This window comes from Heterocephalus glaber, unplaced genomic scaffold, assembly GCF_053883595.1.
Source record: "Heterocephalus glaber isolate CG9 unplaced genomic scaffold, H.glaber_assembly_v1.0 deba00001813, whole genome shotgun sequence".
Classification (NCBI taxonomy): Eukaryota; Metazoa; Chordata; class Mammalia; order Rodentia; family Bathyergidae; genus Heterocephalus; species Heterocephalus glaber.
Window position 1 is genome coordinate 1138136 of NW_028258484.1, and position 23182 is coordinate 1161317.

Genomic DNA, 23182 nt, shown 5'->3' on the forward strand with positions numbered 1-23182 from the left:
TAGGGATTTAATCTCAACAGGCTTTTCCCTACGCAGAACCCTATGTTCTTCGTAGCAATTATCACGTGTTGTAGCTGTTTTTCCTCTTTGCCTTCAGTCTGTCCTCCAACAAGCCGGGACTCCGAGTCAGCCAGAACCGCGTCTGACTCGGTCTCCCAAGAATACTCAGCCCAGAGAAATGCGCCGACAGAGCTGAGGCCGGGAGCGGTCCTGCCCTAGGGCGACATGGGGAAGTTGAGGAGCATGCGCCAGGGGAGCTGGTCCGAAAACCGTGAGGCCAAACAGACCGCAGGCGGGTTCAGGGTGGCTGGCTGGAGCCACCCCCCGCGTGGCGCTCTGGGAGTTGTAGGCGCGTTCTTTCCCCTCTCCTTCAACCGCTTGCTCGCCAAGCCCAAGGACGTCCAAGCGGTGGGCGTCGAGCTGCCCAGCCTGCCGGCTCCTGCCGCCGGGTCCCAGGTGGCGGCTGCCCCGCCCCCCGGCAGCGGCTTCCGGGGCGCCGCATTGTGGGTGTCGTAGTTCTGCGTGTGGCGGCCAGCGCCCTGCCGTTTCCCACCGAACTACATTTCCCCTCAGCCCGCCGGCCTCCCGCCCTCGCGGCCCCGAGGCGCGAGACGCGAGCTAGCCGAGTGTCTCCAAGATGGCCGCGTGGGGAAGGAGGCGTTTGGGCCCGGGCAGCAGCGGCGGCAGCGCCCGAGAGAGGTGAGGGCCAGCGGCTTATTGCTCCCAGGAGCCGGCTTGGGGTCAGGGAGCCAGTGAGGCCTCTGGCCGCGCGCCCTCTCTGCCTGGGCCACGGTTTTGCCGAGAGGACCCAGGCCCGTTTGGGAGTGGGCCGGCGCGGCCTCCGCGGGGCGCGGCGGACTTGGGGAGGGTGTCAGCGGGTGGCGCGGGGGATCTGGCCCTGTGCGGCGAGGGCAAGGCCTGGCCGGAAGGACCAGGCACCCCGCGCAGGCCCAGGCCCTGGGCAGCCTTGGTGGCTGTGACCGAGCGCCGTCCGAGCTTCCACCCCGCTGTGTCACGCACGTGGCGGTCTTTGCCGCGGCCGGGCCCCAGACGTGGCAAGAAGGAAAGGAAGGGAAGGTTTTGATGGTTGTGAGGATGCGCTCGTTTACTTTGAAGCCTGACCTACCCAAATAAGTATGCCTCCCGGCTTTGGTCTAGCCGCTTTCGCGAGGGGCGATCCGATGCCATCCCTGTGACTGAGAGTTTTGTGCAAGGGCTTCTGCCCTGGAAGTCCTTTACAGTGACCTTTCCTAGTGTGGTTAGGGTGCTAAGAGCTTGTTGCTTCCAGAGTGGTCTTCGTGTTGAACTTGCAAGTTTTGCTTCTGGAAAGTGTCTTTTGTTAGTAGAAGCTACTAGAAGCTGTTTAGCCACTAGAAATTTGAGAGAGAGGTGTATATCTATATGTAGAGCCACTTGAGTTAAATTGTTCTGTCCGTTTTGCTAAGTTTGATTGACATAGAAGAGTTCAGAAGAAAGGAAAGTTTTGTTTTCGCTTTTTTAGTTGTTTCGGGAAGGGTTGTCAAACAGAAAAGTTCTCTTAGCGACTCTGGGTTGTTCTTTCCTCTGATTCCACCCCATTTTCATTGCTATTGCCCCTGCAGCTGGCTTTCTTAGCCCAGAAGATTCTTCTTGTTTGGTAGTTATGACAGCTTACATTTTATTCTTAAGCTTACAGTTATCCAACCCTCCTGCATTTCCTCTTCCTTGGGAGAGCAGTGGCAAAGAGTTTAATACCCAACAGGTATTTCTTAGAGACCACTAAAAGAAATGACCTCTCCCCGGTGCGCCGCGGACATGGTGGCACATGTCTGTAATCCCAGCACTTGGGAGGCAGAGAGGCAGGAGGATCATCCCAAATTCGAGGCCAGTCTAGGCTACATAGTGAGTTCAAGGCCAGCTTAAACTACGTGGTGAGATCCTTTCTTAAAAAATAAAAATAAAAATAAGTAAAAAATTACCTCTATGGTTTTCAGATGTCATTTAAACCTAGCACTTTCAAGATTTTTATCGTAACCATCGATTGCACAGTAATAGGAAATGAACTGCTTAGAAAACTCAGCATCAGAAGGAAAGGTGTTCTTCACTGGATAAAAACAACTGAAAGGGCCAAATAGGGATGACTCAAGCGTGGTGCAGGTGGCTGGGCAAGTTGATGCACACCTGCAGTCCTAGCACTCTTGATAGGCAGGAGAATAGAAAGTTTGAGACCAGCCTGGGTGATTTAGTGAGAAACTATCTCAAGATTTAAAAAATTTGTTTAAAGATTAAAATATTTTAAAAAGTATTGGGGATATTGCTCCATGCAAAGGCCCTGGGTTCAATTCCAAAACAAAACACTAAAACTCAAACATTATAGGAGCCTTGCCGTTAAGCTTTTACTGATCTAAGACAATAGATACTGGGGATTATTTTTCCTTTGATTTGAGACAAGTGTTAATTCAAGAGTTGCCAACCAACATGAAAGGAACAGAATCGAGGATACAGAAATAACCTAAGCACATTCAGCTATTTGATCTTTGACAAAAGGGCTAAAAACATACACTGGAGAAAAGATACCCTCTTTAATAAATGGTTTTGGGAAAACTGGCTGTCCACATGCAGAAGATTGAATGTAGACCCTGAACTAAATCTTTCACCTGAACTAAACTAAAATCAAAATGGATCAAAGACCTAAATATTAAAACAGAAACACTTAACCTGCTGGAAGGCTTAATAGGTAAAACTCTTGAATACAAGTAATAGCACCAAGAATCAACAAATGGGATTACATCAAAGTAAAAGCTTTTGTGCAGCAAAGAAACAACAGAGTGAAGAGACAACCTACAAAATGAGAAAAAAATTTTGCCAACTACTCCTTGAACAGAGGACTAATATATAGAATGTGTAAAGAACTCAAAATATTTGACCTCCCCAAAATAAAAAGTAAAACCACACACAAAAAAGAGTTGCCAACCAGTGTATAGGCTGAATCCTGTCCTTGTTGAGGCTCCATGGCTTTTGATTTGTTTTGTTTGTAGTGCTGGGGACCCACAACTTGTGCATGCTAGCCAAGTGCTCTACCACTGAGCTATACCTCCATCCCCCTCAATAGCCTTTAGGAGAATTGAAATTAGTTGCCAATAGATTTCACATAAAAGACCCTGCAAAGCTGGGTATATTGATTGACTTTCTTTTATCACGGCAAGTGTTTTCTAGTTTGAGGTACCTCACCTGGCAGAGTCATTTCAGTTGACCGGTCTGGTCCCTGTCGGTGTTCTGGCTGCAACCTTTGGCAGTGAACCGAAGTCTCTATTCACACATGAAGATGTGTCAGCCAGGAATGAGCTGTCTGGTTTTGTAGTTCGAGAGTCACCAGCTGCTTTCTTCCAGATAACATGGTGTGGCTAGAGGTTAAACCTCCCCCTTCTGCTTTGCTGTAAGGCCCTAGCCAGGTACTGTGGGCGGAGTTGTTTGCCTAAGTCCATCTTCCCTAAGATCTTCCCTTGCTGAGCAGGACAGGGAAACACAACCTGCCTGCAGCCTGTGAACTGACTCCTGGGCGTACCTCCATTCCTACTCAGTTGGTGGCATGACTGGGTGGAAAGAGCTATATTAATTGATAGCCCAGCACCATAGATTATGAGGCCCAAGTTTATTATTATACTTCATGACTGAAGTAGGCTGTTTATGGCTCCTAAATGATTTTGTTCCATGTCACATTCAGACTAACTCAGATTTCAGCTCCACTGTTAAGAGCACTTTCCTGAGTTGCTCACACTTGGTTGGCATCTGCTTTATGCTAAAACTGAAGAGAGTGTTGTCTGGTCTGGGGCAGGGTTGGAGCAGAGCAGAGCAACATTTTTGCAAATTTGCCAGAATTGTCAATGGCTGCAGACTGTGGAGCATGCTTTGTATTTAAAGGCCAGCCTATGCTGCACTGTCTGTTCAGAATATGTAGTAGATAGGTTCTTGCTTTACTTGGTTCTTGAGTCTAGAAACAGCTCTGGGATTAGAGCTAAATGTCTGAATTATAGCAATTCAGTAGCCATATGATAATTACTTCTTTTTTTTTTTTTTTGAGATAGGGTCTTGCTGTACAGTTCAGGCTGACCTTGAACTCACAGCTATCCTCCTGCTTCACCCTCCTGAGTGCTGAGATCATAGGCATGCGCCACCACACCTGGCAACAATTATATTTAAATTAATTAAAATTAAATACAATGCAAAATTCAGCTCCTCAGTTTCAACCAGCCACATTTCAGGTGCTCAGTAGCCACTTTTGGCTAATGGCTACTACATTGGACAGAACAGATAGAGAACATTTCCATCACTGCAGAAAATGTGGCAGTGCTGGTCTAGACTAAAATAGGGGTAGAAATGGCAAACTAATAGCTGCTTGCATGTTGATTTTTCTCTCCACTCCATTAAATCTAGGGAATCAACAGTATTTATAATGAAGAGCATCAGACTCTGAGCTGTAACTTGAATTCTTGTCCAGAATTCGGGCATACTGGCAGCGAGCACATCATACAGATTGCCACTTGTCCTCCCGGCGTCCTTGAGGCACACTTGCGCATCTAGGAAAGTACAGAGCAGGTATCTGTGTGTTCTGTTACCTATGTGTCAGCTTGGACCAGCTCACAGACACCCCACCTGTCTTACTTGGGCTGCTTGGTGCTGCTCTCTCAGGGTTTCTGAGCATCTCTGAGTTCTCCGTGATTGTTGGAATGTGAGTATATAGTCCTCTGAATTCCTGTCATGTGAAGATGTATTTGATCTGTGTCTGAGCATGATGCAGGGCAGCCTGGGGTGTTCAGCTTCCAGGGATAGACAGTTTTCTGCTGCCTTCCCTACCCCAGAGTCTGCAGCCATTTGCCTCAGCATTTGTTAGGCATCCAGTTCTATAAGATTACTATGGGGTCACCTCTGCATCCTTCCCTGCCACCTTGGAGGGCTGTGTTTTATATGAACACAGATGGACAAGGTCCAGATCATCAGTGTGGGATTTATTGCCCAGTCCAGCAGAACAGACAGTCCACCAGCCAGGTGGGCAGTTTGGCTTGTGTTCCTAGGGTGACTGACCCTCTTCCTGACTGGATCCTTCCCTTTTAGAACTTGGGGTTTAGGGTATCTAATTTCTGGCTTTTATGTGTGGTGAAAGTTTTTCTTTCCTTCTGGTCTGGAGGAGGTGAGCAGGCACAGGGTTTGCACTCAAGTCTATCAATGTGTAGTTACTTGGGCTGAGCTCTTCTCAGATGGTTAGTGAAGGATGGTGTCACCCATGGCTGGGCTGCACATTCTGTTTGTAATGGGAGAAGGCTTAGGTTAAGCTCTGCAGTGGTTCAGCCTCTTTGGCATTAATGCACCTTGACATTTGTTTCAGACATTTTTTTTTTTTTTTTAAATTCACTCAGGCATTCCAGTTTGCATTCCAGTTGCATTGATTTGTGCCTCTATGGTTCATTCAGGCTACATTCCAGTGGAGACCTACCTTTCTGAGGAGGGGAAGCCTGATGCTGTGTCCAGGGAGGAGGGAGGTAGTTGAGGTCAAGCCTGAGGCCAAAGCTTCTCTGCCTTGGCCTGGGCTGGGCATGTCTTTCTCTGTGAGCCGAAGGGCTGTGGGCGGAGGTGGAAAGTGCTCCATGAGCAAGCACACAGGAACCTCCCAGGTGCCACCGAATTCTGTCTTGGTGCCAGCAGCAGGTTTATGGGCATAGGGTTGTTGGGAAAAGCCAGTAACCACTGAATAGTCCTAACAGTTGATCAGGAATGTGCAGAAGCACTTTCTGTATCTCCACTGTGCAACAGGGTAGCTATGAGCCACATGTGGCTATTGGGTGCTTGAAATGTGGTTTGTGTGTCTGAGGGGCTGCATTTAAAAAATGCAATCTAATTGAAAATAACAACTTAAAATTTAAATAGCCGAAGGTGCCTTACACTGGGTGGTGCTTTACTACTGTCCCCTTTGGTTTGTGTACCTGGCCCAGACCCTGATGTCACTGCTGTGAGAGAGGCAGGGCCTTTGGCCCCACTTGACATGAGAAAACTGCTCCAGGTAGCAAGGTGCTTTGTTCCTGGACACAAAGCTAGTAATTGAGAGAGAGACAACTTGAACCCAGGCCCCTCGACACACTACACTTGGTACTTTCTGATCTTATTCCTCAGGCAGAAGAGCTGCTCAGTTCTAGACCACAGAGGAGGAAAGTGACCTGTATATGGTTGTCTCTGAGATGGTTGAAAGCCTCAGGTGCCCGGTGAGAGTTCCTTGGACTGTTTGGAATCGCCCTCAATATTTGGGCCTATCTGCTTGTGCCTGTTTGTCTGCACTGACCTTTAACTCAGTGGCATAGGGTTTGACTGCTTAATCTTTCTGCTTTAGGGGCTTGAGGAAGCCATGCCTGGTTAACCAGAAGTGGATTTCTGGGACTTGGGGGCGGAATGGTACAGTCCAGCACCTCATACCACATGTTTATGAACTGAACCTGACATGGACCTACTTTAATTTTTCAGGCACCAGTTCTCTTAATTACCATCATTGTTTTTCTTCTTCCCTTCCACTAGTGTCTTTTGGAAGCCTGTTACATTCAGGCCCTTTGTTGGACATTTTGTGAGGAAAAGTTTTTACCTTCAAGGAGCCCAATCATCCCTTTGTATTTTATTTTATTTTTTTATTTTTTTGGTACCGGGGATTGAACTTGGGACTTTCCACTTGCAAGGCAGGCAGCAAAACCACTGAGCTAAATCCCCTGCCCTGAATCCCTTTGTGTTTTAGATGTAAGTTCACACTTGAATCCTGCGTAAGTTTCCAGGGTCCCATTATGAGAAGTAGGCCTAAAGCCACTACAGATAGGGTTTTTCTGGGTCTAGCAAGATGAAAAATGATGGAAACTTGGAAGGCACCATGGCCAGTGCTTACTTGAGTGAAACAGGGAAATGGAGTTTTCTCCACTTCTCTGGCAGGACTGCAGGGTTATGAGACCAGCACACTTCAGCCTTGAGGGCCTCTTGTTACCAGACAGGAAGTGCTGGTGCCCTGGCCCTTCTGCATGGTTACCAAGAAGATTCCAGAGCAGGAAGTGGCAGTCTCCTTCTCTCTTTGGTTCTTTTTACTCCAAGAGATACAAGTTGTTGAATGAGATTTTTCTTTTTAAGAAAATTTTACACTTACTTTTCCCATTATAAAAGAAGCACTTTTTTTTCTTCCTGCCCTTCCCCTCTTTTCTCTTCCCTCCCTTCTTTCTTTCTTTCAGAAAAACAAAAAAAAAAGAAAAGCAAGAAGAAAAACTTTATAGAGGTCACCACCAGGTGAAGATGATATTTTATCTTTTTGCATAGCTCCTTTGATATTTCCCTGATATACCTGTCTTGGGTATTAAAAAATTATATATTTACTATATCAAAAGTTTTATGAAACATAAACGTGCCACAACTCAATGACTCTTGATAGGCGTGCACAGCCACATCTGGCAAAATACAAACATTTTTTACGTCAACATTTGGATAAGGGACACTTAGCCTATGTTGCCTTTTTTCCCCATCTCCTGGTATGAGGATCAAATCTAGGGTCACTACCATTGAGCTGTGTTCCCAGCCCTTTTCATATATGTATTTTTAAATATTGAGTCAGGATCTCACTGAGTTGCCCAGGATGAGCTCAAACTTGTGATTCTTCTGCCTGAGCCACCCCAGTAGCTGTGATTAGAGGCATGTGCCATCATGTCTAGTTGTATTGCTTTTTAAAAAAATCATCTTCCATGTACCAGAGGTCAGCCTGTCAAGTTCTGTGGCCTATCTGTGGCCTTAGAAATTGGGGGTCACCTGGTGATGCTCTGATAATTCAAGGCAGCTGTCCAACTGGGTTCTTAGCCAGGTCACATTTGACACAGAAGCAGAAGCCAGGCATTGAGGGTGGGTACTGCGGTAGTTGGAAGGTGGCTGGACTTGTCTCTCTCTTAGGGAGCTTAGCTACCAGCTTCTGAAGTAGATGAGTTCAGAGTCCATATTAGCAGTATAGACCTGAGCCCTTTAATACCTGCTGGGTGCTGACTGCTTGGTCTGACCTGGTGGACTCTGACAGAGATATATCTCTTGCTTGTATGTCTGATTTGGGTTTGAACCTTACACCTCCTTCCTTATATACATCATAAAGGATTCCAGAAATCTGCTTCTCTAGACTTCAGTTTTATCCTGGCCATTAAATGGTGAAAAATCCTTTGACTGGCTTCACAGCAGACTTGGAGAGTCTGAGCCTTGGGCAGGTGTGCATGGCACAGCCCATGGGCTGGCTGAGAAATTGCCTCTGTGTGAAACGCCTGGGTTCTTCCAGTGGCTGTGCCCCTGATTTCAGATGGTGGGTCATTGGGTTAAGTCTAAGTCTGTATGCCTTAGTGAAGGAGAATGGGCTGAGCTGCCCACAGGGAGACACTAGGGCTATGCTTGGCAGGCAGTGGGGAAGCTCATGTCTCTTAGGAAGTACGTATTGGGTGTGCACACTTGTGTCTGCACATGGTGCCTGCAAATGGTAGTGGTCACAAGATACCTGTAGCTAAAGGTAGAGGCTGCCCAAGTCCCAAGTCTGAACCTCAGTGACCTGAGAGCGCCTTACTAACCTAGTATCTGCTGTTACTCCTGTGCTGTGGGGGTAGGGCACCTCATAACAGAAACAAGGCAGAAGCAGGCTGGCCTCTTATTCTCAGGCATGTTGGGACTCATCCACACACCTGCTAATCTGCTTGACAGATGGAAGGAAATAGCCTTGTTCACCGTGCCTGCTTGCCTGAAGAACCTGAGTGAGCCTTCCCTGCAGGGAGGATAGGGCAGGTGAATGTGGGTCCCTTCTTGGGCTTGCAGAGGGAGCTGAAGACTGTCAAGGGTCCTGAGAGGTGGCATCTGTCCACTACTATGCTTCCATAATGGGCTGTTTCAGGTGCTGATTGAACTGGATATTCTTTACTGGGACAAACAGCATTTTTCGCATTAAGAATGGCTGCTGGCCTGCTGGGCAGAGAACTCAATACCATGGTAGATTAGGGATTTTTTTTTTTTTTTTTTTTGGTACCAGGGATCGAACTTGGGACCTTGTGCTTGTGAGGCAGAGATTAGGGATTTGGCAAGAATATTCTCTAATCCTAACTTGACACCACCATTTACTTTGAGAGTTCCACTGGGATAAACACTTGCCTGTGATGTCCCACAGCCATGTGTCTCTGGGCTCACTTTGAAAGTGGATAGAACACACACCTGCTTTTTTGGAGGAGGGGGGCTTAACTTCTTTTTGATTTCACAAATGGGTGCATGATTTCACCCTTCCAGTCTCCTGTTCTTTGGCCTCTTGACTGATGACATTGAGGCCATAAGGAAATCTGTAGGGCAGGAGCTCTGGAACCTGGGGTTAGAACCCCTGTCCCTCCCATACACGGGAGGCACAGTCACCCTCATAGCTCTGACTTAATTTCTGTGTGATTACATGAGAGCTATTCACCCATCCTACTGGTGGGGTGAAACCTTGCCTCAGGCTTGCTTTTGTTCTAGATGGCTTTTAAAATGCTGAATTCTGGTCTGGAGAAACAGCTACAGTGGCCTCTCACCTCTTTTCTGAATTTTCTCCAAATGGAAACTTCATGGAAAAACTTCAAGGAAAAACTGCTTTTCTGGTTCAGTTTATCAGCTTCCCGTGTGAGGACTGGCATGTTGTGTCACAGGGTGGTTGTCTACATCCCATGTTGAGGCTTCTGAGGGAGCAAATTTCTCCCCAGTGGACTATGATTTAATTAGGAGGCTCTGCCTTACCCCAGCTTAATTAGTTACTTTTTAGGTTTAAGATTTCCCTTTCCCTTTGCTTGCGTCAAACCAGGGCCTTTTATGAAAGGGGCACCCACTTAAGAGTGGGATCTCCCTCTGCCCTTGGGAGCAGTCAGCCCATTACTGATGACTTTTTTTTTTTTTTTTTTTTGGTGCCAGGGATCAAAGTCGGGACCTTGTGCTTGTGAGGCAGGCGGCGGCACCACTGAGCTAAATCCCCAGCCTGACTTTCATTTTTGACAGACCGTGTAAGAACATTAATCAGTTGTTCATCCAGCTGGAGTGAAACTCTGCCTCTAAGGCTTGTTTATCTGCTTCCTCAGTGAGTTTTAAAGAGCTGAATCTTGGCTAGGGGTGTAGTTCAACATTAGAGCACTTGATTAGCAATGTGTGAGTGCCTGGGTTCCATCCCCAGTACCAAAAATAAGTAAAATAAAGTGCCAGATCCTGCCCAGAAGTGACAACTGGAAGGAGTCTAGTCTGTTGGGATTGAACTCAGGACTTTGTGCTTGCAAGACAGGCATGGTGCCACTGAGCTAAATCCCTGGCCTTGGTAATCTTTTTTTTTTTTTCCTTGAAGTTTGCCCTCTCCACTCTGACTTCCACTGCCCTCCTCCCATGCTATTTCTTTAAAGGAGGACAAGAATCTCCTGTGCCTGAATTGAGAGGGTTTTGGGGGGACCTTGTTTTAAGTGTCTTCACTAGTCCCTAGCATGTCATAATGACTGATCAGGCAGCTTTGAGCCTAGCTCCCTGTAGCTTTCTTCTGCATGACCACTTGGTATGTAGGTGCCAGGGGACAGGTCAGATGGGCTGGACCTTATGCCTAAGGGGCACTTGGGCTGTGCTTCTTATTAGCCACTGAAGGAGCTGCTTTTGGCAGGGACAGTCAGCTAGAGTAGATGGTTACATTGTCCCTTGTGTGGCCAATGTATACAGTCAGAGCTCTCCAGTTGGAGGGGCATGGACTTGGGTGGAGGGAATGGTGACTACCAGGTCCCTGGGGTCTCATCATTGTGGTGGGTCTGACCAGCCTGTAAACAGCTTGATCCCACTTCCAGTGCTGTGTCTAGCAGCGTCTCAGTCTGGGATAAAGAAGGCTTCCTGAAAGATAAGCAGACAACAGAGCCAGGAGCAGTAGTCAGTGCTGCGTGACAATATGGAGGCTCAAAAAGATTGGGATAGGCTGAAACAGGCCACAGGAAAGTGGAGTGTGCAGCCCTGTACTTCGGTCTCCCTGTCCCAGGTGTGAGAAGATCTACTTTAGAAAGTCCTGCACAGGAGAGACCACACTGAGCCCCTACCCTACCCAACATGCGCCTGGGGGTGAGGTCCACTGTTGACTGGCTGTGATGCAGAACTGAGTCTTCCGTGGAGCTCAGTTTTCCTCTTTCCTGGCCAGGATCATGTTCATAATCCCCAGTGCCAGGGGAAGTTGGGAATCAGACTGGACCTATGAGGTGGGCCCCTATGAATAGTGTCCTCACAGGTGTGAGAGCAGCTTTTCCTGGGCTTGCAGAGTCATCGTGGTGTTGTCATTTGGGCTGTTTGAGAAGCCCTACAATGCCCGTAGAAGTTGTGAGCCACTTCTGTCCCAAGCCTTTTCCCAGCTCAGGGAGGCTACTTTTCCTTTACTGTGGTCCTTACCACAAAGATAAGGAGCTGGTGAGCTGCGCTGTGGACTGTTCTTCCAGAAAAAACCAGAGTTGGTTTTCAGGCTCCCAAGGTGAAGCTGTCCCTTTTTACCTTTTGTTCTACGGGCCAAAGATGACCACTTTTGATCCAAATGAAGGACGGAGTGTTTGGCATCATCTGTTGCAGGGTCTGTGGTTTCCATGGAAGAGCATCCTACAGTTGCCCTGATGTACAAAGAGCAGCTTCTGAGTTGCTGACCTTGTGTTTCTCTTGTGTTCATGTCCATGGCATTTGTGCTGAAATTGTTCTTCTCCTCTGGGCTCGTGCTGAGATGCAGACCTAGCAGGATGTCACCGTGGGCTTTGTGCCTAGCCCCTTGTCTTCTTAAACTTCCTGGTTTATTATTTTATTCTTTCAGGGAAGAATAATCTGATTATCTCAGGGGTTGAGTTCTAAAGTAGATAAACATGTAAGTGAGGTGTGCCCCCAGGGACGAGCCCCAGCCTTCTCCCAGTACCTGAGGAACACTGAAGTGCTTCTTGGCCTAACTGCCTGTCTCTCTACCCACCAAAGGGTGACCTTGTCGGCCACAGACTGCTACATCGTGCATGAGATCTACAATGGTGAGAATGCCCAGGACCAGTTTGAGTATGAGCTGGAGCAAGCCCTGGAAGCCCAGTACAAATACATTGTCATCGAGCCCACCCGAATTGGTGATGAGACGGCGCGCTGGATCACTGTGGGCAACTGCCTGCATAAGACGGCTGTGCTGGCAGGCACTGCCTGCCTCTTCACCCCATTGGCACTGCCCCTAGATTATTCCCACTACATCTCCCTGCCCGCTGGCGTGCTGAGCTTGGCCTGCTGCACCCTCTATGGGATCTCCTGGCAGTTTGATCCTTGCTGCAAGTACCAAGTGGAGTATGATGCCTATAAACTGTCTCGACTGCCTCTGCACACACTCACCTCCTCTACCCCGGTGGTGCTGGTCCGGAAGGACGACCTGCACAGAAAGAGACTGCACAACACGATAGCACTGGCTGCCCTGGTGTACTGTGTAAAGAAGATTTACGAACTCTATGCTGTATGACTCCAGTGAACAGGGAGCGGAACAGAACCACACAGCCTGTAAGAGACGAGGACGCAGAGGTTTTTTGCCACAGTGATACTTTTTGCTCTGTGAGGCAGCGGAGCCTGGGAAGGTGTTTGGTTTAATATTTGTTATTTTTTAAAAAAAGAACACAGATCATGGGTGTACCAAGGGTTTTTTCAGCTTATTACAAAAATGGATTTCCATAACCCTGGAGGGGGTCTGAGGCTATGGAAGTCTTAACTAGGCAGTGGACTGTGGATGGAAGCCAACGCTGCTGAGGGGGTGTGAATGCGCTGGGGGGGGGTGTCTTTAAGTATATTGTTTAACTGTACCATTCAGAGCCAACCAGAAGCTATTGACCATTAAAATTATGAGAATTTCAACCCTGCTCTTCTCTGTCCATGCCTGTACCTGCAGCTGCTGCTGTGTGGAGACGGGTGCCACTGTGGACATCACCCTGCCCATTGCAGCCAGGTGCCACCACTTGCAGTGATGACAGGCCTAGACCTGGGGTCTTGCTGCCAGACCCTGCCCAGACATGGTCTCATGGCTTACCTTGGCTTGTTCCCGAGGCCAGTGCTGCTGACATGCTATTCAGGGACATGGCAGGGTTAGGTAACAAATCCTAGAGGTCACAGGGCCTCCTTTGGATTCACTTGGGAATTATGGGGGCCAAGAGCCCTCTTTCAGAGAGTCTGATTTAGGAGGACACAAATTAAATTTGTGTTTTTTAAAAGCTGTTCTTGATGTGGACCCATGGGTCCCAGTGAGGGAAGAGCTCTGGAAGCAGTCTAGGTTCCATTTCACAGAAGCTTCTGTGGTTCTCCCTTAGCCTAGAGCTATATTCCCCCTAAGGCTTTGGATGCATGAGGAATTGTCCCTCCACAAAGGCTGAGGCCTCAGTGCTGTCTGTTGCTGAGAGTCACATAGCACCTCTTCTGAAGGCCAGGCAGTGTGTCCAAGACTAAGGTCAGCTAAGCTGACCTTGCACCCAGTTATGAAGGCTCCATCCAGGAAACCCAGTCCACACAGCAGGGTCTTAACCTGGGGTGCATGGCAAATCTTTAGGGAGATCCACAGCTTTAAAAAAGTTTAAAGAAAATTTGACTGACTTCCAGGGGCCCTAGAAATACCAACTGCTCTGTTGAGTGTTGGATGGCAGAATGATGTGAGGTGCACAGTATGTTTACATAGCAGCCTTTGGCCAGTGGGAACAATGGTAAAGAGGGAGCTGCCTTGGCCAGAGATCCAAAACAAACGCCTCATTTCGATTGTGCAGGGTAAGTTGGAATTGGCACCCACCTCTAGGGTGTCTGAGCACTGGCTGCTAACCTGCTGGGTAAGCACAGTATGGTAGGTGCTATTGTAAAAGACCCAAATTTGGGAAGGAAGCCTGTGTCTAGCCTGGCTCTTCTCATTCTGTACCTCAGATTTCAAGGGGGAGGTGGCTGGAACATGACAAGCCCTGGGACTGCAAATCAGATGAGCAGATGCCCTTGCCCAAAATAAACACCAGGAGGCTTGACAAGCAAAGTGGAAAGTGTCTTTAAACTTTATCAGATATATAAAGCAAAACCAATTAAAAATCATGCTTTTCAGACCTCCCAGCAGAACTTGAGGAAAGTGGGCCAAAAAACCACTAACCTTTGAGGATAGTAAAACAACGGCAACAGAGCTATTCATGATGGGCACTGCTCAAACACTGGTTTGAAAAATCCAAGAGCAAAATGAAGGTTGCTTAGAGGCCACAAGCTGAAGCCAGGCCATGGCTGAGCTGCCTTAAGGTGGGCACTTGGCAGGCCTCGTCCACAGGAAGGCTGTCAACTCCTGTCCATGTTAGAACAGTCCCAGGGCTGCCTCAGGAGGTCCTATGTGTTCAAACCAGTGCTCTCTCCAGGAAGGGACAATTCAGGGTTGTCTCAATGTAGGAATGGCAAGGGTGATCCCAGGTTCTCTGGGTCTTTAGTCTTTGAGGCTAAAACGAGCATCAGTCTGGTGCTGGTTTGTGTGACTTCTATACCTCTATGATTTGCCAGCCACCTTAAAAAGCCTCATGGTCAGCCTCTTGGCAAGGAGCTGTATCCAGCTAGATTTTTATAAATACTGTTTGCATTATATTCTTCTAAAGTAAGTTTTAGAAAACAAGTTTTAAAAATGTTAGGTGAGAAGTGCTGGGGCTGTAGGTCAGTGGTAGAACACTTGTGTAGGTGTGCAAGGCCTGGGTCCTATCCCCAGCACTACAAATAGATGTGATGTTCCCTGTCTTTGAGGATAGAATATGCTGTCAGTAAGCTTGTAGTGTAGTATATCCATCAGGGTTGACCATTTTATTTAATGGAGAGGAAAGGTCAACAGATGGATATAGGCCTTTTTGCACATGCCAGTCATCAAGTGTCTAAGGAGAGATATTCTGTTCTTTTTAGAGGAAGAGAGTCATTTTGCTACCAGCCACTGGTAGCCTGCTGGTGCTGGGCAGCCTCATTCAACCTGGGTTGGGGGTGGGGAGGTTGGAAGGAAGCTCTAGAAGTCTAGAACAGTTGCTGCCACCTTGGCTCCAGTGACTCTGGTACTGGGATCTACTGTGAACACTGAGAAGCCCTTTCTCCCAAGCCAGGACAGGTGCAGATGATTTACGTGGAAAATGAAGCAGCACCCATCATTTGTATTTGCATTTCACCAGAGGTTCCTGGATCTGTCCAGGGTGTACTACTGTGACCTGGAGCAGATCTAATCACCTACAGGTCCTCCTACTCCCAGGAAACTGGAAAGCCTCTGATTCCCTAACCCTAGACTGTTGTAGCTATTTTTATCATCTTTTGGGGGCAGCTGTTTAAAATAGAAGCTTGACATGGCTAGAGTTGGGATACAGTGCAAGATGTCAACATGACAGACTAGGTGATTTTTATTCCAAATTTGGGGACATCTACAATGGAACTACTATTCCAATATTCAGTTTCAGTAGTAGGAAAAATTTCTAAAACCTCAGAAATGAAGTTGACCTACTCAGTGAATCTCAACCACGTATTTTTAATAGAAAGGCAGATGTTCCAACTAGTTCCCATTTAAGGTACTCTTTCCACCAGGAGACCAGGGGTGTTTTAGACTCATCTCCCAGGGCTTCGTGTTCTAGGGTATCTGGGGCCATCAGGGGTCTCTCCATTTGGCTGGTGTCTCTTTAATAATTTAATCTTCTGCTTGAAGGGGTGCCTAACATCTTACATGGATACACTGAGAGTCCGAAGGAACGTGAGGAACTCCTGTTGGTGCTAGAGTTGACATTACTTGGGATATACCAAATAAGCCACCACACACTAGCCTGGCTTCTATGCTCAATGAGCCATCACAGGGCCCTGGAAACATATGAGTTTCTGAAGCTACACCCTTCACCCTCAAGCACTGGAGGTTGTCTCTGTGCCAAAACAATCAGGGAGATGGTCTTGGATAAGTCAAATATAAGAATAGTTGAGCCATTTCTAGGAGTTGGTGGGGCTGGAATTCAAAGGACATGTGGTTCCTCTAGCCCTTGAAGACTATGACTTACTGTTCCAGTCATTTAATTTGTAATTAGTTTAAACCCTGCTCCACATTTATTCCTCATGCATTTACCCCTCATCTTGGGAAGAAGCTTGTTGCCTGGTTTGTCCTGCTCTCCAGGGGCAGGGGCCGAGCCACAAATGAAGTTGTCCCTTGTAGAGCAACCAAGCCCAGGAAGTTGTTGCTTCTCAGCCCCAGCTCTGATCCACATTAGGAGTTCTTGGATTTCTGCTCTTTCCTGGCCCTGGAGGCCATGATGCTAAAGAAGAGCCCAGGAGCCAGATTTCGAAGATAAATGGCCAAGGAAGGCACCCAGTCAGCCAGGATCACATCTTTCTTCTTCTTCCCCACAGCAGCAAGAACATCCTGGGCCACCTCTGCAGGGCTCCGGCCCTGGGCTGTGTTTCTGTCCATAGCTAAAATAAAAGAAACACATGAACTTGGAAGCAGAGGTCCCACTCTTGATCTGAGCTGACACGAGCAATTAGGTTAGCTTGCTGCACTCCCTACTGGGGAGCTCTTCCTAGTCTGTCAGGAAGCAGAAGCATCTGATATTCTTAGCCCCCCCCCCGCATCCCCACTATTGGGAATTGAACCCAGGACCTTTGCACTTAGTTACATCCCCAGCCCTTTTTTAGTTTTTAGAATTTTGAGACAGAGTCTTGCTAAATTGCCCAGGTTCAGCTTGAGCTTGTGATCCTCCTTCCTCAGCCACCCAGAGTGCTAGGATTATAGATGTGTGCCACAGTGCCAGACCCTGATGATTTTATGTTCTGAGGAACCATTCACAGTTCCAAGTAGGTAAGTGGGGGTGAGGGAGATATGGGGTGAGGACTGGAGAGCCTACTCTGCTTGGAACCACAGTGAGTCCATCTGGTGGTCTATGGTGAAAGCAGAAGGCCAGCCCAAGTAAGGTCTCAGAGCTCCTCACACATCTGAGCTTCCTGACCTGGGAAACTTTTGCATCTTCGAACAACCAATGACTAAGCGATGTTATACATATAATTTGCCTGGGATGGCTTAGCTTCAGGGCTACCAGATAGGAGATGGGAAGGACTGTCTGACCCCTACATGCACTATCAGCTCACAGAAGTAGACAGATGCCCTAGCTCCCAAAGTCCTGTTATCTGGATAAGCCAGGAAGAAATCTTGTAGTTTGCTTTAGGTGTTGGAGGGAAGGAGGGAGATGGTAGAGTTTAGGAAGTGTATGACAGTAACTGATGTTCCTTTTTCACTAGTGATCTCACATTTTGCTGGCAAAGTAGGAGCAGTAAGCAGGTGCAGGAGACAGGCCATGGGCACATGCCATGTGAAACCATCCATAAGCTGTCCACACTGCCTGAGCTCCCTCACTGGGTCTGTTCTCATGTGTTACTGCAGAAGGATGGGGAATTTCGATTGTTGCTTATTTATTTTTAAATGCCAGAGACAATTTTTAAAGCAGTATCTATCTTCTAGGGATAAATAGGTATGAAGCTCTTGCCTGTGTGTGGCTTCTGCCATGGGGAGACTTGTTATGTGAGAGAGCAGATGCCAACCAGGACAGGGAAGTCTTGGTTCAGGCCCAGCAGGGTGGGTATATGACCAATGAGTGGGCCCTTGGCCAATGCTTTAGCACAGACCCACAGAGATCACATCCAGAGCAGCAGGACAGTACTAGAGAGGCAGGCAGGTCTGTGCCAAAATGAGGCACTTGTGGGACAACTGACCCGAAATAGCCTGTGTCTGCATGCTGGGATGGGATAGGCCAGGACTTCAGCCCATAAGTAGCAACTGCAGGTTAGCTCAGACCAAAACTGCTGCCCCACATTGACTCACCTGGAAGACCAGCCCTGAAATCAGTCATAACATATGGGAAGGGACTATTCAGGCCAAACCTTCCCACTTGTCATGAGGTTGATTCACTTAGGCCTGATCATGACAATACTTCGTGGATCTTGGGATTTGGGAATGGGTTAGATGAAGTTTGGTGGCATTTCAGCCTAAAGATTTCCTTTCTATGCCCCAAAGTCCTCAACCCAGGCTCTTTGTGGAGTTAAGTGAAGATTATGCAAGAGTCTGTATTTATAACGAATGTGAAGATTTTTAGTTTAAAAAATTCTCTTCCAAATGAAAATGACTGAAGAATCACCGGGGTAAAAGAAGTATGTCCCACTGTGGCTGCCCAATAGCTTTTCTTTTTTTCTTTTTTTAAAATTTTGCTTTGTTTGGAGACAGGGTCTCGAGATGTAGTTCAGGCTTGCCTTCTGCCTGTGATCCTTCTGCCTTAGCCTCCCAAGTGCTGGGATTACAGGTATGTGCCACCACACCTCACTTCCAATAGCTTTTCATAGGAGAAAAAGAACCCTGCCGTACCTCCATATCTGGACCCATCACTGGTGACAGCATTTACAGAGAGGTTGGTGCGGATATAGCCAGGGCTGATGACAGTCACCTTGATTTCATCCTGTTCCATTTCAGCACGCAGGCAGTCAAAGAATGCCTGGGTTGCATGCTTGGAGGCTGCATCTGCAACAGTGGAAAGAGGCAGTGAGGGCAGTGGGGTGGGCAAGGCCCAAAGCCTACCTATTTATTTCCATTCACTGTCTCTCTTTCAAACCTGGTTTTACCATTTAAGAGTATAGCATTATAGCAATGTTCATTCTTGGTTTTGAAAAGTGCACTATGTCCTTGTTCTCAGAAAACATTGAAATAGTAAGGAGGAAAGGAGCATTGTGTACCGAGCCCCCTTTCACACAGCTTAGAAAGAAAATGCGAGTGTGCACACACATGCGCGCGCACACACACACACACACACACACAATATGCTAAAGCAAATAGGGAAGAGGTAAAATGGGGAATCCACATGTAAGTCACATGGGAATTGTTTCTGCTGTTTCTACAACTTTTCTTTAAGTGTGAAATATTCCACATTAAAAGTTAAAAAAAGGGACACGGATTTAGCTCGGTGGTTCTGGCGCCTGCCTTGCAAGTGCAAGGTCCCGAGTTCGATCCCTGGTACCAAAAAAAAAAAAGTTACTGCCTACTGAGTAAAAAATTCAAAATAGTATACACCATAAGGTAAAAAAGTGAAAATCCTTCTGTTTTCAATTCTGATCTCAGAAGTTACCAATGCTGTTTCTCAGACTTTTTATTTTATGTGTTCACACATGATTTTACATAGAAGTAGTATTTTTTTTTATTGGAATGGGAGCACAGTTCCCATTGTTCCTACAAGTAGTTTTCTTCACCAGGCACAGGCAGTACAGACTCCTTCCCTGCCAACCCTACATACCTACCACAAACAACATCTCAGGTTGTCTCATTTCATCTGGCTCTGGCTGCCCAGTCTTCTCCTGGGGTTACTAGGTGACAGGACTGGTCCTATCAATGGACCTCAAGGGCTATTTCCAGCTTTTGCCACTGTAGAACATGCTATGAGTGAGGATCCTTGCACATACATGTGCATAAAATCCATGCCTAGCTTCTTAAACACTTCCCCTGGCAAACTTCTGGACAGTAACTTTCATCTGGAAGAGCCACAGAGCTTACTCTACCTACAAGAGACAGAATCACCTGTGCTCCTCAGCAACAGCTCCACAAGCCAGTGAAAAGTAGTGCGGGGACACAGGGACCCTGAAGGGACATCCTTGGGAAGTATACCAACATCTTCACAGAAAATCAGTTTTCTCTAGTTCAGAATCCTAAATGTTTTTAGTCTTAGTAAAAAAAGTGCATCACCCATCAGTCAAGAAAACAGGAAGGGAAAAAGCCAGGAAATGGCACAGCAAATCACAGAAGAAACTGGTCATGGGGGAATTGTGGGTGGAGAGAATATGGCTGTTGGCTGTGATTCCAGGGCCAGCCCAGCCCAGAGGATGGGGAAGAATGGGTCACCCTGGTCTCCACAATAGGATACACACTGGTGGCTGGGTCTCCTCTGATCTCTTAGGCTGCAGGTGCTTAGCAAGGATGAGCTGGGCCAAGCCCTCACTGCTGTCACCATCACCTGCCCCCTCTGTGCGTGGATGATCTGACATGGCCTCTCAGCAGTAGTGTGAAGATGAGGCTGTTCCCTTGGCTTATAGATGAGAAGGCTGTTGCCGATCTGGGTTAATTCACTCACCCAGAAGGCACAGCCACTCATTCAGTCTGGTTACTATACAGCAGTGATGGTGAACCTTTTAGAGCTTTCAATGATACAAACAGCCCGTTGTGGCACACATGCCATAGGTTCCCCACCACTGGTGTACACTATCAGACCAATCATGGCACCTACTGAAGTCAGCAAGCTGTTAAGAGTGTAAAAGCCAGTGGGGTTAAACCAAAGTAAAATGTGGAAATAATGTAGTACAAAGAACTCTGTATGCCCTTTATGCTGATTTACCTATTGTTAATGTTTTACCTTAGTTGCTTTATCATTTGTGATTTCATATAGTTGTTTTTATTTTTGTTTTTGTTTTTTTTTGTTTTGTTTTCTGAACCTCTTGAGCAGGCTTAAGTTACTATCCTGTTTGAGCAGGGCTGAAATAGAATATGAACAAACAGAGAAACCTTAGAGATAAATATGGATACAATTCTTTTCAATTTATAGAGGACATCTCCAGCTATCTCATTTCATCTTTTAGACCAGCCCTGGGAAGTGTTCTGATGAGTGTAAGTCTCATGGAGAAGGAAGGAAACGGAGTCAGTTCAGGTCCACAGACATGTGACCAGAGCTAACAGGCAGAACAGGGACTCAGATCTTGGGGAAAAGCATAAACTTTTGTTCAGATGTTTGGTTACACATTATTGAATTGGAGTGTCACTATCCTTTCAACACTCTGAAAGAGCTTAGCCACCCACCTTCTTCCTGACAGGGCTGTGTCTGGGCCTTGAGGGGTGAGAGCAGATGAGGCTGTCCCAAGTCTTTCCTTTCAGAGGTTGCAGCAAAGAAAGTGACAAGATGGTTTATGAAATTTCCTTTAAAATCTTTTAAAAAGCAGAAATTATACTCTGTATGCTTGCTGATGTGACGCAGAGGTAGAGAGATGGATGAAATGATATCTTAGATTGTGGCATAGACACTCTCCTTTGTGGAGATGTATGTATGAACTGGAAGGCAAGTCAGTAGGTTTAATTTCGTCTCTTACTTGAAAACAAGGGTGGGCACAGAATGGGGAAGATTCTTGCCCAAGGTCACACAGTGGGTAAGGAATAAAGCTGGGATCTGAACTGAGACATGTAGCTCCAGAAAACCATGTTCACATTCTGTGGTTCCTTCACATTCTGTAAAAGGTATTTTGTCAATATCTTAATTCTGGAAGTAAACATTTTTATAATCAGAAAAATAAAGAAAATCATTCCAGATGAGGGAGGGAGAAGAAAGTACTCACAGGCTGATCGGAAAGGAATGCTAATTTTTCCTTGGACACTGCTGATGGTGACGATGTGGCCTCGCCTCCTCTTGATCATGGATGGCAGGAGCGCTGAAGGGAGAATGCAGTGATGTAGATGGCACTGTTCTCCCAGCCATGGGAAGTGACAGCCCCTTGATGACAACCATGCAGAAGGGGAAGGAGGCAGGGGGAGCCGACAAACAGCCTAGCTAAGTAGTCAGCACAGCACCTTTGTTCTATGGAAGACTGTCCCCTGGACTGATGTCTGTGCCCAGCATCAAAACATTCCCACATTGTCAAGGTTTGCAGACATCATGGGAAAGATACAGGCAATGCTGTGCAAATGAGGCTGCACTGCAGAGACCCTAATGTGTGAGAATAATGCACATAAAATATAGATAAAGGCCTGAGGGGGAAAAACACCCAAATTGTAATGACCATAACCCCTGTATGGTATAACAGCAGACAGGGACAGGCAAGATCTAACCAAAATGGAATCGACTGAGACAAAAAGAATGCCAACACATCAGTGCCTTTTCTCTTTTAACCCAAGATTGTTACCTTTTGTTAAAGCAACAGGGCCAAAGTAGTTTGTCTCCATAACCTTCTTGTCCACATCCACTGTGGTGTCCATGATGGCCCCACGGTAGCTAATGCCAGCATTATTGATGAGGATGTCCACATAGCCAAAGCACTGCAGGATCTCAGCTCCTGCAGCCATGACAGCCCTAGGGTCTGTGAGGTCGAAGGTCACTGTGTAGGGCTTGTGTGTCTGCTTCTGGTCAAAACAACAGACACAAATGCACTTCCTGAGTGATGTGTCCCTGCTTTTCAGAGTTCTTGGAATGGCCCACTGGGCATGAAATGACACATGATGCAGTAATCTTCTTCCCAAGAGATGAAGCCTACAGGGTTCCTGCCTACTGTCATCATACCTACCTGGGCAACTGTTCTCCTGAACTGAAAAGGACGGCACCCTATAAGAAGTGACCTGGGGCCTCTCTCAGCTTCATTAGACAGACTGTAAGCTGCCCAGAGCAGGGTCATGGATTGCATGGCCTGCTGTAGATTATCATAGGAGCTATTAGTTACATCTCCCCACACTGCTCTGTGTTGTCCATTGTTACTACCTTAAGCAGCAGTGTGTGTGTGTGTTGCTGTCTTTCTCAAGGTATGTTACTTGTAGTCATTTGTTCATGGAATATTATTTACATATCTCCTGTGTGCCAGGGACTGGGATGTAGCAGAAAGACAAGGTTCCTGTCCCTCTGAAGCACACAGTCTAATGGAGAAGACAGGTTCTATAGTTCTATAACTGTAAAGAATGCTATGAAGAAGAAAAGGGTGCTAGAGAAATAAGTAATTGAGCAATGTAACTTGGAGGGCTTCCCCACAGAAGTGAGGCTAAAAAGACACCAAGAAGATGAGTGGGATGAAGTCAGAGAAGATGGCAGAATAAGCAGGAAGCACCAAAGATATACTCGCAGAAACTCTCTGAAGGGACCCTTATGGAATGGTGGAATTTACCTGAATGCTTGTAACTTCCAGGGGAGTGTTTGCTGGTAAACTGCAGTAATTTTGGTAGATTTCACCCGTTAGCTTACTGATACCTAGCAGCTCCACTACCACTGCCCCGCTGGTTGGCATTGTTTGAGTTACTACCAGCTACAGCAGCTTGTACCTTGCAGTGGAGGCAACTTCTAATTTAAGGACTGTTGGGAGCAATGCTACATAATTTTAGGGAAAAATCATTTGGTTAGCCTAGTTCTCCTGCCTACAGCCC

The 23182-nt window shown here is 47.0% G+C and overlaps 2 protein-coding genes across 7 annotated transcripts in view; one reads left to right on the plus strand and one right to left on the minus strand.

The window, feature by feature from the left end:
- Window positions 1-542: 542 nt before the first annotated feature.
- Window positions 543-12891, plus strand: Tmem11 (transmembrane protein 11). 3 transcript variants are annotated; one of them, XM_021247487.2, is made up of 3 exons: window positions 583-699; window positions 4414-4708; window positions 11989-12891. In XM_021247487.2, coding segments are annotated over exons 2-3 (519 nt in total). In that variant the 5' UTR covers window positions 583-699; window positions 4414-4706; the 3' UTR covers window positions 12506-12891. The 3 variants fall into 3 exon arrangements, with proteins under 3 accessions (XP_004868803.1, XP_021103146.1, XP_021103145.1); XM_004868746.3 differs by lacking the exon at window positions 4414-4708 and having other exon boundaries at window positions 543-699; XM_021247486.2 differs by lacking the exons at window positions 583-699; window positions 4414-4708 and adding an exon at window positions 7022-7284.
- Window positions 12892-15392: 2501 nt separating this feature from the next.
- The window catches only part of Dhrs7b (dehydrogenase/reductase 7B), a 45221-nt gene continuing 37431 nt past the window's right edge, over window positions 15393-23182 (minus strand). The window contains exons 4-8 of one of the 4 annotated variants that reach the window (XM_004868743.4): window positions 21961-22174; window positions 21397-21489; window positions 20867-20929; window positions 18398-18550; window positions 15520-16458 (exon numbers count right to left, since the gene is read on the minus strand). In XM_004868743.4, coding sequence (XP_004868800.1) covers window positions 16253-16458; window positions 18398-18550; window positions 20867-20929; window positions 21397-21489; window positions 21961-22174 — 729 coding nt within the window. In that variant the 3' untranslated portion in view covers window positions 15520-16252. Of the gene's footprint in view, window positions 16459-18397; window positions 18551-20866; window positions 20930-21396; window positions 21490-21960; window positions 22178-23182 lie in introns of all 4 variants that reach the window. The other 3 variants (XM_004868742.4, XM_004868744.4, XM_087203927.1) reach the window with 3 other exon arrangements.

Bases quoted from the DNA above. Each gene is read 5' to 3' on its own strand.
- Tmem11 (XM_021247486.2), top strand. From the start codon at position 7,112: ATGAGATTTTTCTTTTTAAGAAAATTTTACACTTACTTTTCCCATTAT. The intron at 7,285-11,988 runs GTGAAGATGATA...TACCCACCAAAG, and splicing joins TTTATAGAGGTCACCACCAG to GGTGACCTTGTCGGCCACAG.